The sequence below is a fragment of the Aspergillus piperis genome (genome assembly GCF_003184755.1).
Source record: "Aspergillus piperis CBS 112811 unplaced genomic scaffold BO85scaffold_4, whole genome shotgun sequence".
Lineage (NCBI taxonomy): Eukaryota > Fungi > Ascomycota > Eurotiomycetes > Eurotiales > Aspergillaceae > Aspergillus > Aspergillus piperis.
Window position 1 is genome coordinate 1,375,665 of NW_020291594.1, and position 12,102 is coordinate 1,387,766.

Genomic DNA, 12,102 nt, shown 5'->3' on the forward strand with positions numbered 1-12,102 from the left:
GGGGGATATCGGATTAAGAGAAATCAATGGGGTTGCTAGGCGCCATGCTGAGGCAGAAAGGACAACAGTCAATGGTGACGACAGCAACAAGATGAAGAAGAAGAAGCCAGTGTCGGGAAGAGATCCATGCCACGCGGACACAAAACGCGAAGAGGAGGAGGAGGGAAAGTAGTTCAAGGTCGACTCGGGCGGGAGACCACTTCAGCAACAGAAAAGTGACCGATTTGGGTGAGGATTTACGTCGGCGTGTGGAACCGGGCCAGGGACTGGGGGAAAGTAGCTGTGCGGCCATTGGCCTGCCCTCCTCTTTTCTTTCTGCGGATTTCAATCGACTGGATGGATCATGAATTATGGACTCCTCGCTTTTCCCCTTTGGTTCCCGGCCCTGGCCTCCGTCGGTATTGCGATGTGCGAGTATCGCTCCCTGCACCCGTTAATGTCCCACCGCATCTTTGTTTCTTTTTCCACTTGATTTTCTTCCCCTGTTCTGCAGTACTTTGTCGGTCTCTAGCCGGGCCACGAAAAGCTTATCTCCTTGTGAGATCAGTAGATCCATCCCTCAAGTGCATCTCCTCCATCCGTGAAGTTGTTCGCCTCAACCCACGAAAGTCGGTTACTCAGCGGGAAACGCCATCGTTGGATCTGGCCGCGTCATCGAGACTGCACATCCCATACTGCCTGTGCCCTCCCAGTTCTTGGCACGAATCGAATGGTGGTTTCAGATTGCTTGCTCATTAGTCCATCGCCGGCCCTATGTTCGGCCTACGTTGAGAACTGACGTCTCCCTATGCATGACTCCACATTGCCCATTCTACTTTGGACCTAGATTCCCCCGTCCATAACAAGCCATGCAGCCCGGACGAGTGCCCGTCTCAAATCGTGCTCCATCTACGGCTTTGGATTGCATGAATAGAACAGACGATTACGAAGCAGGCGCTTCGACTAGCCACTTTGTCGTTCCGAGGGCGTCTGATAGACGGTAGTATGAACTGCATGAACCCCAGGCCCCGTTGAGCCGGTTAGCTACTACCGAATCTTTATGGGAACAAGCCCGCCTATCAAATAATTTTCCGGGGCTGAGGAAAAGCGCACGGTACTACTATAGTAGACACACAGAAGCACACTGGCAATCCTTATGTACAATGCCAACGCCCGCCATAATGCAATCAATGGCCCAGAACAAATCAACAATACAACAAAATATAGACATTTCGAAGAGCAATGGCTCATTCCAGGTATATCTCTTCTCGCAGCCGTTGCAAATTGCGGAAGATGCCACCCCCCGGGCCTTCGCTTTCTTGCCGCCGATGACCCGTTGTTGGTCCCTTCGTAGACGATCCGGACGGCTGCTGGGACTGGTCGGATCGGCCCTGATTGTCTAGGGCCTTGCGACGGTCCTCCACCATCTTAGCCAGGCTGTCTACGAACCGGGTCCGGGCCTTCTCCTCCGCAGTGCCCTTCCAGACAAGTGCCAATGTACGTAGCGACTCAACACGGCGCGAGGCAGCTTCAATCCCCTCCTGCCCGCCACCGTTGCTATCTAAAAGCTCCGTTACTTCCTTTCGCAGCTTCTTAGCCACCTCTTGGCCCTTCTCCTCGCGACTGTGGCTCTCAGGCCCCGGTTCCGGCGCCGACACCGAAATAAAAGATGATGTTATAGACGTCTCCGATGGCGGGAGGGGCCATTCCATGGCATCTCCGAAGGTCTGCACCACTTCTTCAAGTCGTGCCCGGACTTGGTTCAACGTCCGTAGCTTGGTGATATATTCAGGGTCCTGCACTGTGTTTGTCTCCGCTCGCTCTCCCTGTTCTCCAGTATCTCCCGAATCCTCCGCCCCGGCGATCTTCTCATGGTCCGCAGCGCTCGGGACAAATCTCTCAATATCATTCCGTAGTGCGTCCGTCAACGTGTCCGAAAGTCCAATAGTCTCTCCACGCAGCAATTCAACCTCGTAAGCTAATCGACCTCCGCTTCGTAGAATCTCATCGGTAAGTTGTGTAAGGGCCGTGGAATGTCGAGCATTCTGCGCGTTTATTTGTGAAAGGACGGACTGGACTTGTGTAGACAGTTCGGGCAGGGAAGAGGCCCCCGCAGGAACCCGCGAGAGGTTCGTTTGAGATGACGCCAGCGTCAGCGCAGGAAGAGCATTGTTGAGGTACTCGGCGGGATCAAAAGACTGGTCAGTGAAGTCGGGTGTCATCTCGAGTGACGGGCGTGAGCTTGGTACTTTCGCAGCTGTAGGAGCCGGGCTGGGAGTCGGCGAAGGAGCCATTGTTTCGACGACAGTCTTCTTAATCGGGGAGGGTGGATGGGCAATTACGCCCTGTTTCAGCGCTATTTCATAAATCGACAGCCCACCGTAAAGGTCAAGGCACAATGCAGTGATTCGTCAGATAGCTAGCAACAAGGTCATGCTTGTCTACGACTTTCGGCCACTGCTGCTGAGATGAAGCCAGGCACACCGCCCTCGGCAGTATCTACTGCTTATCTGCCGCGATAGATACATATATTGCTCAAAGCGACTGGGCAGAAACACACAGCTATTGATGGTCAAATGAACCAATACCTTCACATTAGTCTCTTTTAATTACGAAGGGAAGTCATAAGGTAATGTTGTTATTATTGAATTAGAGGCAGAATTGTCCCGTTTAATACACAAGCATGTAACAAAAGAATGTGGGTATCGTCAAAGCCAGATAGGACCCCAAGCAAAAATGGGGAACAAGCGAATGGAAAGACACAAGGCCGGATAGCCTTGTGGTGTCTCCAAATACATAGATATTGTTCAGCGTCATTAGCATATTCTCATCAGCAACCAGGCAATGGTCCTCTCCAGCGCTATCAAGCCATCAAATCATGTGGCACACCGCACCTAGATGTCTTCGACCACACGCGCATTCATTGCACGCTGGAATCCATCATCAGGCTGTTGGTATCGACTAGGGCCTTCGCCAGCATTCTCTGCCGCAGCCATTTGTTGCTGCACAGTCTGGTTCATTGCCGGCAAAAAGATGACTTTGCTGTTGGCTGTCTTGGCCATGGCTTGCATCGCCTCGAGATAGCGGATTTGCATCGCAGGTGCAGAAGACAAGATATCAGCGGCCTAGAATGGAGAGTTAGCTCATGTCGAGTACTTTGATGAGATGGAATATTTACCTGACGCATCAATTTGGCCGACTCGACTTCAGCACGAGCAGCAATAACCTTACTTTCACCGATACGCTTCGACTGCGCAGCCATAGAAAGAGAGTCCTGCAAGTCTTCGCTAAAGATGATGTCCTTGATGAGCATGGACTCAACCTGGACACCCCATCCACCAGCAACGTCCTCGATTATCTCTGAAGTCGACTGAGCGATCTCTTCACGGCGTTCAATAACGTCCTGCAGAACTCTTGCACCGATGACATGACGCAGTGTAGTCTGAGTACGCTCCACCAGGGCCTGGCGGACATTGGAAATACCAAATGCGGCTTTGTGGGGAGAAATGATCTGGTAGTAGATCACGGAACTGAGGTTCAGGTTGACATTGTCCTTGGTCATGCAGCTCTGACGGGGCACTTCGACGATCTGAATCTTAACATCCACCGCTGTAAGATGCTCGCTCAGTGGGTTCACTTTGACCAGACCGGGATCGACGGAACGTTCGAATCTGGAAGAACATCAATCAGGACATATATTCTAAAGTGATCGTCGTGGGGGTTCACGAACCTTCCGAATCTCGTGATCAGGCCGACTTCACCCTGCGCGACTGGTTTGAAGGGGTTGGGGCAGCAGATACAGCATGGAATGGCACCCAGGCAACCAAGACATTCACCAAGCCCGTGAACTAATAACGACAGAGGTCCGTTAGACCAAAAGCGCTTTGACAGTGTAACATAGGATAAGGCCAAAACTTACTGAATGAAGCGTACCATCCGTGCGCATCGGGGTTATCTTCACCGTGCTGGATTTGCTGCGCATACTTGGGTTGCAGATCGTCCAAGCGAGCTGGTTGCACATTAACCAGACCCGCACCAGGTGCGCGGGCAGGGTTAGTAGGTGGCTGGACTGGCGCCTTGCCGTTGACATCTGCGCTTCTTTCGGCTGACATTTTCAGTTACTGGTAGGAGAATTTGCAGGTCGTATAGTAGTGTACAGTGTGTAGCGGTAATCGGACTAGATCGGTAACCTAAGCTCGTAGGGGAACGGAATAGCTATTATTTGAAGCCAACGAGTGAGAGATAAACAGGGTGGGCTGAGAAGAGTTCGCAGCTGCAACGGCAAATATTGATAGAAACTAGCAGTCGGAATGATGAACTGATTGCGAGGGATTTAGAAATATGACATCGGAAGAGGGGAGTGAGGGGAATTAAATACCACTGAACCAGCTGCAACCTTACTTGCACGACTCAACCACTCGACGGCAGGGCTTCCCGTAGGGTAGCTAACACAATGAACTACTCACATCCTACATCTACTGTAAACTCAACTCACATGTTCTCCGCAGCGGTGGCTGTGGGTCGCTAGTTTTGGTCCTATGGGACCTTTTTGGGGGCGTCTTGGCTGCTTGGTTCCTAAGTTGGACCCTCTTCTTAGCCCATTCCTTCTGGACGCCTCGTGTCCTTGATCCCTGAGGCTTCCCGCCCGCCAGCTGTAAATTTACTACTTGTTGTTGGATCCATTCAGGAGCTCTGCTCTTACTCCGCCTCCCAAGGCTGAGCAACTTAGAAAGGCCCCAATCCGTCCATATAGTGCAGTTTTGTCGCTGAGGATACTCCTGATTCTCTCACTTATCCCAGACTCTGCCACGCTTACGGTCAACGACGGACCAATCTGCGCCAATGTCTTAGACTGTGCCCGAGGCCGAAAGGCGCGTGCCAGAGAGGAAGTAACTAAACGCGCTAAGAATTGGAACTCACCTCTGATATTTCGACGCTACGCTGCTAATCATGCAAATTACATCATTCTAGAAGACGAAGACGGCTATGCGGCAAGCAGGCGAACCACACAAGTTCCTTCCACCAACCATACTAAGGATTGGGGTTACTAGCACGATAGGGCAGCATATGGATGGGACCACTCAATTAAATTCAATGTGCTTTGATCACCTGGCAAGCATACCTTTCTCTCCCTGTCGTTGTTGCCCCGGCATCGTAGTACCGTCCTGTCAACATCCACGTGAGCTCTTCGGTCTTTCCATCTGGTTTCTAGTGACCAATATCCCGCCGGGTTGACCCATGGTTCTAAAAGCTCACAGCCCTCTCCGACACTTCGGTCGGCGATCTCGTGTTGAGATCAGCGGGCGAAGGATTAGGTTTGTGCTGTGCAATCACCCCAAATACAATGGTGGTGCTTACCGTTACACAGGGGATGACAACATCACTCTTGACCCGTCAAATATAGTATGCGCCCTACTTGCGCTATACTTCTGCTCGGCATAAAAGATCCGATAGACAAAGAGCTTGTGACAATCTTGCTCTAAGCTGGCGCCTCCGTCGATCTACAGTGAGGCTCTTATGGGCAGAATAAGGGCTCACGGCCCCCCACGTATTTAGCGCCAAGTAATCGGGCGCACTGAGGCAGTGCTTCCTTTGCATATTGTGGGCCAAGGCTCAACTGACCCGGCACTCGAGAGGGAGGCCAATCACCATGTTACCATACTTCCGAGAATCATCTCTTACACCTGATTCATAAGTTAAGTAGCTCATAGAGAGACAGAGGAACTTATACTCGAACTGCACGGCCAGGGTGCTCTTGCTGAATTGCTAACAAGCAGAAGAAGAGAGATTCCTTCCGTAAAACGCACGCGCAGTTATCTAACTAGATACGGGCGGTATGTCTTCATGTACGTTCTAGTATAGGACTATAATCCTATCCTTCCCAGTTTCGTAGGCTGCTTTATGTATAGGTGTAAGAGTTATAAAGAATAACCTCTCAGAGAGATAGAAATCTACAAGATTCTCACCATACTCAGTATATAGAAAGCGAAGGGAGGTGATATATATAAGGATCAAGCTGTTTGCAGTCTCCCTATTGAAATTTATTTGAATATACTTATCCTCCTCCCGGGCACTGGGCATACTATATCTAATTACTAACAAACCTCTTCTTTCGCATGGTCAGTATCCAACAGTCATGGGAATCAAACCTACCACACTATCTACTTAAGCATCGACCAGAGAAACTCTGTCAGATACCTGTAGAAGTTCCATGCAGGATGACTACCACTACACCCATAAATAGCTCATAGGAACTACTGTAGGGTCTGGATGAGAGTATCTCATTCATAGGCTATTGTCGTTATGTAAAGGACAACAACAACTTCAAGCGTGTGGTGACTACTGTACTACTATCTACACAGCAAGTGTGTCTGTCAATCACAGTTAAATCAGGCAATTCCGCCAGGGACCCTCAAATTAGCCGGTGGGTCATTTGCATACCTCCGTCGGCGCGCATACTTCCGTTGGAGTGTTATCATTACCACAACAGGAAATTGGTGTAGACACGCCGAGTCCGAGTTTCGGCTTAAGGTCCAGTATGCGGTCTCATCCTTCTCTCCTACAAAATTGACATATTGCGTCAGTGATAATCATTCAACTTACAATGTTATTGCCCATTGGTAAGAGCGGGTCCTTGAATGTTGGCGCTTCTTCGGAAGATAGGAAGCCCCGATGGCTTGCACCAGATCATGCATTCTGCAGGATCTTGTTTACTCTGTGTAGCTTAGACAAGTGTAGCTATTAATTGTTAGGACAAAGGCGAGATTATCAACGTCTTACTATGGTGGACTACAGAATCAACTAGACTATGCCCTTGATCGAAGTTGTGTCCCCAAGATCGCAGCAAAACTAAGCAGAAGACACACATATAGCCGCGACAGCTGTTGATAGACTCAAAATTAGAAGGCATTATCATACAACAGCATCATTGGTCTAGTGGTAGAATTCATCGTTGCCATCGATGAGGCCCGTGTTCGATTCACGGATGATGCATATCTTTTTTTCATCGGTTTTTTTTGCCCCCGCCGCTTTCTTTATATCTTACTTTCGCCTTGTTTGCCCCTTCTTTCTTTGTTGGTCTATCAAGTGATTCTTGTTTCTAAAGGTCACATTTTGAGACAGGGGCGTTCGCCTGACTTGGGGTAGACGTCATAACTCAATTAGATCTTATAAAGATAAAATGGAATCTTCACTATTGATGTAGAGAAAAGGGAATTGGGCTAACGTCTCCCTTTTGCGTTTTTCGAGTTGATAGTCTCTCCAGTCCTTTGGCGTCAATACTCAAAGCCCTCTGGGGCATTTCGATTAGTGACATGTCGCACCATGTCGCGAATCCAGGCCTAAGGCCACCATGGCCTGGGCCCCAGGGTACGCACTTCAACCAATCCAGCAGGTACAGAATGGAGTACCCCTGTTCCAAGATGACGTAAGGTCGAGTTCTGCAGTCTCCATTGAAACGAATATGTCTAAATTGGCGTGACACAACGTTAATCAGATATTTTAGTTATTCTATGTACTTCATTCCGTAGTAAACTGGCGCGTCCTTGAAGTATGGAAGCTTTAGAAGGTTTCTTACCTAGTGTAAGACATCAGAAGCTCAATGTCATTAATGACAGATTGAGAGCAAAGCCAGCCGCAAATTAGCAGACTGATAGCCCCGATTCGGTTTCAGATGAGCGCACTCCTTCCTTCCTCCCACCACTATTGCTCCATTTTTGACGCCCGCCCCTTTGTCCTGGCCATTGTACACAACCAATTATTCTGGGCCTTTCAGGAACCCCGCATCTGACCTTTCAATGCTTGGAGTTTCTTCTAAAATAGCAACAATTGCTCAGCCCTGCTTAGTCATCTACCCTGAACCCGAAAAGGCGCAAGCGGAGAATCCCTTAAAATCGATCGACGAGAAGACTGACCAGGGGATTTGCATGGTGACAAGCATTTCCCTCCTGTTCCTCAAGCCGGAGCTGGTCTCCCCATGCCTTTTGGAGATTGACGATGAGTTCGTTCCACAACTTGGTGCTACAGGCAAAGAAGGCGCGCGCGGTCATCAATTACAGAGGAAGGAAGTCGGATGCCAAGAAGAATAATCTGTCCAAGCATGCTGCAGGCTCATCATCAGTGTCCTCGTCTGTGTACGTCGTGTGCCCCCTCATCCGCATCCCGTGTTCTATGCTCAAAGCGTAAGGCATGTCCATCGCTAACCTACGTGTTATACATTTATAGTGTGGAGCTAGTTCCGACGTCTTCCCCCTGGGATCTCCTCCCAGTCGAGATTCAGATCAAGATATTCGCCCACTGCGGTGTCACGGACTTTCTGCCATTGAAGCTGGTCTGCAAATCCTTCTATCTACTGCTTAACTCGCAGGAACAATGGATCACCCGGCAATACCTCCGTCAACGTCGCCATGGAACACTCCCCTCCCCGATAGATAGCGAAAGAACATATACTCGGAATCCGGAGGATGATGCAGTATTGCTATCGGATTTGTTTCCACCCGCGAAGAGCGCTAAGGGTGGCCACATATACACTTTCAAGTATATATCCGGCCTGCGTCGCCGGCAGACGCTTTGTACAAGACTTTGCTGCTACCTCGCGGACCGTGTCATGGACCGGTTTGTGCACAGCGAACCGGCGTTCATGAAATCCATGTTTACTTCCAAAGCCGAGCGTGGCGTCTTCGTGCAAAGGACGACTGCGCGCTTATGGTTTCATCTCGCTCCACTCATGTAAGTATTGGCCTCCCAGTCGTCCCCTTTAGTGCATCTCTAACGCATTCTTCTTCGTACAGGTATTATACTCTATACTTCCTTGAGACATATGCTCTTGCCAGGCGAGAGCAGACTAATGTTCTCCTGCGTGACTGGGAAGCTGGACGCTTGCCAGTTCCTGTACCCCCACACATCCGTAGAGCCATGTACCGGGACTTGCAAGTAAAGATAATCAGATCACCTCCTTTTACTGACACCCCTACCCTCATAGCCACGCATCACTGCATGCAACTTCTAGTCTCATACTTGCGGTACACTGTACCACCGGATGAGCCTACAGTTTCGGATGACAGTTGGATTGGATCCTTGCTTACAGTGTCGCCATTCCTCCGAATAGTGGAGTACTTCTCCGCTGAAATCGGAGATGGCGGCAATCAGCGAATGCAGCGAAAGGACTTCATGCACAATTTTCATAACGATATCACCCTAAATGAAAAGGACGACATCAACATGTTGGTCTTCCAGAATGCCCCGAACGTGCATTTGCATGGGTCCGTGGAAGATGTCTGGTTCGATGTTGTGAAGGAGGAATTGGCTTTAAGAAAGGCGGCGCCGCATCATGCAGAGCGCGTCATGGTTTGGACAGGGTTGCCTGTCCTATTCAGCTGCCAAGACTGTCGAATTCCAGATGGATGGCGTGCATAATGCATCCTGTCGGTTTAGCAAGCATTGCATTCTTTGCATTCACAAGGCGAGGCGTTTCATAGGGGTTTTGGTGTACTCCGTGGCGAAGAATATATCCATCTTCATGGCATGAGCTCTTTGCTCGTCTAGGTGTTACTCTTTTGACATGACAAATTTAGCAGCGGCTACTACAAATGAATGGAGATTTCTATTATCTTGGTTTTGGTCCATCAATCTGTAACAAGTATGCATTCCTCAGTCCAATGTAAACTAGCCCTATGCCCTAGGTTCCTTTCTGGGAGCAAAATGTTTGTACTGTTTGTTTGATAAGATGCATCGATTAGAGAGATAGTCGCGCTGCGGGCATTCTGCTCTCCCGACTAAGTAAACAGCTGCCGCATCATTTACTGATCGACAAGCTCCAAGGGAGCATCTCTTCCAATTGTGCTATACTAATACCATATGTGATAAATGTGATATACCATCCCTTCTCATGCATCAAACACCTTCAACCAGTCTCACGATACCACAATGACGCAAACAAGCCTACTAAACACCTCCTGGACACTCCACCGTCTCTCCCCTCTCCACCACGGAAGAGACTTTGACAGCCTTGTCAACAACCCCGCGGCTCTGAAGTTCTACGCGACCCGTCTGCGCGATCAACTAACCGCAGCCTCCTTCCCGATTGCCCTCCAATCCACCGGTCCACTGCCCACAACCGACGACGATACCCTCTCCCGAACCGGCGCGCTGCAATCCTGCACCTGGGAACCCATACCCAGTCTCTCATTCTCAGACATTGAACACGAACGCGACCCTGACAATGAGTCTCAGGCGTCGAACGGACCTCGATCCCGAGCGCGGACTCAACGCTCAGCACCAGCCTCACATACGCCCTCCAAACAGGGCAGTGGAATCCTCGTGAAGCTAGAGTACGAGAACGCAACATACAAAGCAGCTCTTCTCAGCTTGTCCCCTCTTCCTGCAATCCAGACCGAAATCACTCCGAAACCTCGCACTCGAACCCGCTCTCAGACTCAAACACATGCTACGCACCTACCGCTCCTCCTAACCCGCTTTCCTGCTCCTCTCCGACAAACTTTCGTCTCCTTTCTCTCTTCGACCTTCGACACGTACTGCTCTCCGCTTCGCCTCCCCTCGCGATTTATAGGCACAGCTTTGAACACATACATAAACACATTGACCTCCGAAGATGGATCCGGGTCTATAAACGCTGTCGAGATTGTCAAAGAGCTTCACCTCACGCTATCATTCCCTGCCTTTGCTGCGCCGGATTTGCGTACTTTGAACATCACGGTACCGCGAGAGTCGCTGAGCGGGTTCCTTGGGGCTGGAAATAACGGAGACGGAAGTGAGTCGGACGTGCTGGCTGTGCTTAGTGCGTACTTGGAGGAGCATTTGGCGATGAAGTTTGATTTGACCGGCGGCAAAACGGAGCCCACCCTCAAGGGACAAGATCATGTGCGTCTTGCGCGGATCGCTTGTGGGGGATTCGCGCTCGGTGGAGATGGGAAGCTAAAGCTGGTTGCGTCGACACCAGCTGGCGACAATGGCGATTTGGGCGCCATTGCTGGTCGGAATAATCATCTTGCATTACGGGCTTGTGAGGTGTTGCTTTCCGATATCCTGCGCAGAGCTGAGATGAACGAGGACGAGAACCAGAAACCATGATACACATCAGAACTACGAGAATCTTGCATGGACAAGCGAATATCGAAGAGAACCGCTGATTTATTCTGATTTCAAATGCTTACCAACAACATATCTAACGGATGCTGGGACTATACATTCTAAACGTCTGTCTTGTATCGTGCAATGTCGTGAATCGTTTACAGGTTCGGATCATGACCAGGTAGCACACCTATATATATGAAAGAAGCGCCGGGCTTCACACTTGTGGTTGAACCTTCAAGGTTCCGATGCACGGCCTTCGGATTCAGCGAGCCGAAGCGCCTCGTCGACTCCAGGGACAAAATGAGACATGCCTCCGCATCGGTCGACTATGCCGCTTCTTTCGAACATGCGGAAAACGCTGCGATTCGAAAGACGACAGAAATAGACACTTACTCCGAGATTGATGTAATCATTCACAATCTCGGAGAGGACCTGCGTACCGGAGCCATCGATGCTCGTGACACCGTGAACGTCAAAGATGACGTTCTTATTTGACTCTGGGGGCCGCAATCGTGGGAGCGACGGATGTGCGCGATTGGAGCCATAGAACTCCAGACGGCGCAAGCGATTCTTGAGATCGCCCGTGTTGGCGAAGGTGAGCGGCTCGGGAATCTTAACGACAAGGGCGCCGTCAATGAGCTCCACATTCTCTGAGTGCATTTCGGCGTTGTCGTATTGATCGGATGTCCCAGCTATTTTTCCGAGAATCTGGATGCGAGGCTGGGTGGAGTGACGGATCAGGATCAGAATTGAGAGCCCAATGCCAAGCGCGATACCCAGCTCCAGCGAGTAGAATATAGTGGAGACGAAGATGAGAAGCATCAATGCAAGCTCTGTCCAACCACGCAGCCGGATGAAGAAGGCGACGTCGTGGGGACATTCCTCTATAAGACTGTATGCGACGACCGATATCGTAGAGCATAGGACAGCTTTCTGTGGTGGATATCAGCACATGTCTTACCCAACAATACTCGGGGATTTGAGAAAAAAAAAAAAAAAAAAAAAAAAAAAAAAAAAAAAAAAAAAAACAAA

General features: G+C 50.0%; 5 protein-coding genes and 1 non-coding gene across 6 annotated transcripts in view; 3 read left to right on the forward strand and 3 right to left on the reverse strand.

Annotated features, from left to right (window-relative positions):
* Positions 1 to 240: 240 nt before the first annotated feature.
* Positions 241 to 748, forward strand: BO85DRAFT_447090 (uncharacterized protein). The gene has a single exon (XM_025659645.1). It carries the CDS (start codon positions 337 to 339, stop codon positions 736 to 738), a length of 402 nt encoding a protein of 133 aa, XP_025518455.1. The 5' UTR covers positions 241 to 336; the 3' UTR covers positions 739 to 748.
* Positions 749 to 959: 211 nt separating this feature from the next.
* BO85DRAFT_447091 (uncharacterized protein) lies at positions 960 to 2,393 on the reverse strand. Its single transcript, XM_025659646.1, has one exon. The coding sequence runs from the start codon at positions 2,271 to 2,273 to the stop codon at positions 1,227 to 1,229; it is 1,047 nt and encodes a 348-aa protein (XP_025518456.1). The 5' UTR covers positions 2,274 to 2,393; the 3' UTR covers positions 960 to 1,226.
* A 211-nt stretch (positions 2,394 to 2,604) lies between these two features.
* On the reverse strand, positions 2,605 to 4,316 carry BO85DRAFT_447092 (slipin family protein). The gene is made up of 4 exons (XM_025659647.1): positions 3,899 to 4,316; positions 3,710 to 3,827; positions 3,158 to 3,650; positions 2,605 to 3,104 (listed from the first exon to the last, which is right to left on the reverse strand). The coding sequence occupies exons 1-4, from the start codon at positions 4,089 to 4,091 to the stop codon at positions 2,874 to 2,876; spliced, it is 1,035 nt and encodes a 344-aa protein (XP_025518457.1). The 5' UTR covers positions 4,092 to 4,316; the 3' UTR covers positions 2,605 to 2,873.
* A 2,585-nt stretch (positions 4,317 to 6,901) lies between these two features.
* On the forward strand, positions 6,902 to 6,972 carry BO85DRAFT_t73. The gene has a single exon. It is a non-coding gene; the product is annotated as a tRNA-Gly (tRNA).
* A 1,002-nt stretch (positions 6,973 to 7,974) lies between these two features.
* BO85DRAFT_366782 (uncharacterized protein) lies at positions 7,975 to 11,067 on the forward strand (the record flags this gene model as incomplete). Its single annotated transcript, XM_025655792.1, has 6 exons — positions 7,975 to 8,141; positions 8,203 to 8,706; positions 8,769 to 9,364; positions 9,523 to 9,524; positions 9,889 to 10,202; positions 10,287 to 11,067. 6 exons carry the CDS (start codon positions 7,975 to 7,977, stop codon positions 11,065 to 11,067), a joined length of 2,364 nt encoding a protein of 787 aa, XP_025518458.1.
* A 118-nt stretch (positions 11,068 to 11,185) lies between these two features.
* Positions 11,186 to 12,102, reverse strand: part of BO85DRAFT_229826 (SulP family inorganic anion transporter) — a 2,750-nt gene continuing 1,833 nt past the window's right edge. Inside the window, exon 4 of the mRNA XM_025654773.1 lies at positions 11,186 to 12,003. Coding sequence (XP_025518459.1) covers positions 11,305 to 12,003 — 699 coding nt within the window. The 3' untranslated portion in view covers positions 11,186 to 11,304. The remainder of the gene's footprint in view (positions 12,004 to 12,102) is intronic.

Excerpts from the sequence above, each read along its gene's own strand:
- BO85DRAFT_447090 (XM_025659645.1), top strand. The coding sequence starts at position 337 with ATGGATCATGAATTATGGACTCCTCGCTTTTCCCCTTTGGTTCCCGGC.
- BO85DRAFT_447091 (XM_025659646.1), bottom strand. The coding sequence starts at position 2,273 with ATGGCTCCTTCGCCGACTCCCAGCCCGGCTCCTACAGCTGCGAAAGTA.
- BO85DRAFT_447092 (XM_025659647.1), bottom strand. The coding sequence starts at position 4,091 with ATGTCAGCCGAAAGAAGCGCAGATGTCAACGGCAAGGCGCCAGTCCAG. Across the intron at positions 3,828-3,898 it reads CGGATGGTACGCTTCATTCA|TTCACGGGCTTGGTGAATGT; the intron begins GTAAGTTTTGGC and ends TGTCGTTATTAG. Across the intron at positions 3,105-3,157 it reads CGGCCAAATTGATGCGTCAG|GCCGCTGATATCTTGTCTTC; the intron begins GTAAATATTCCA and ends TCTCCATTCTAG.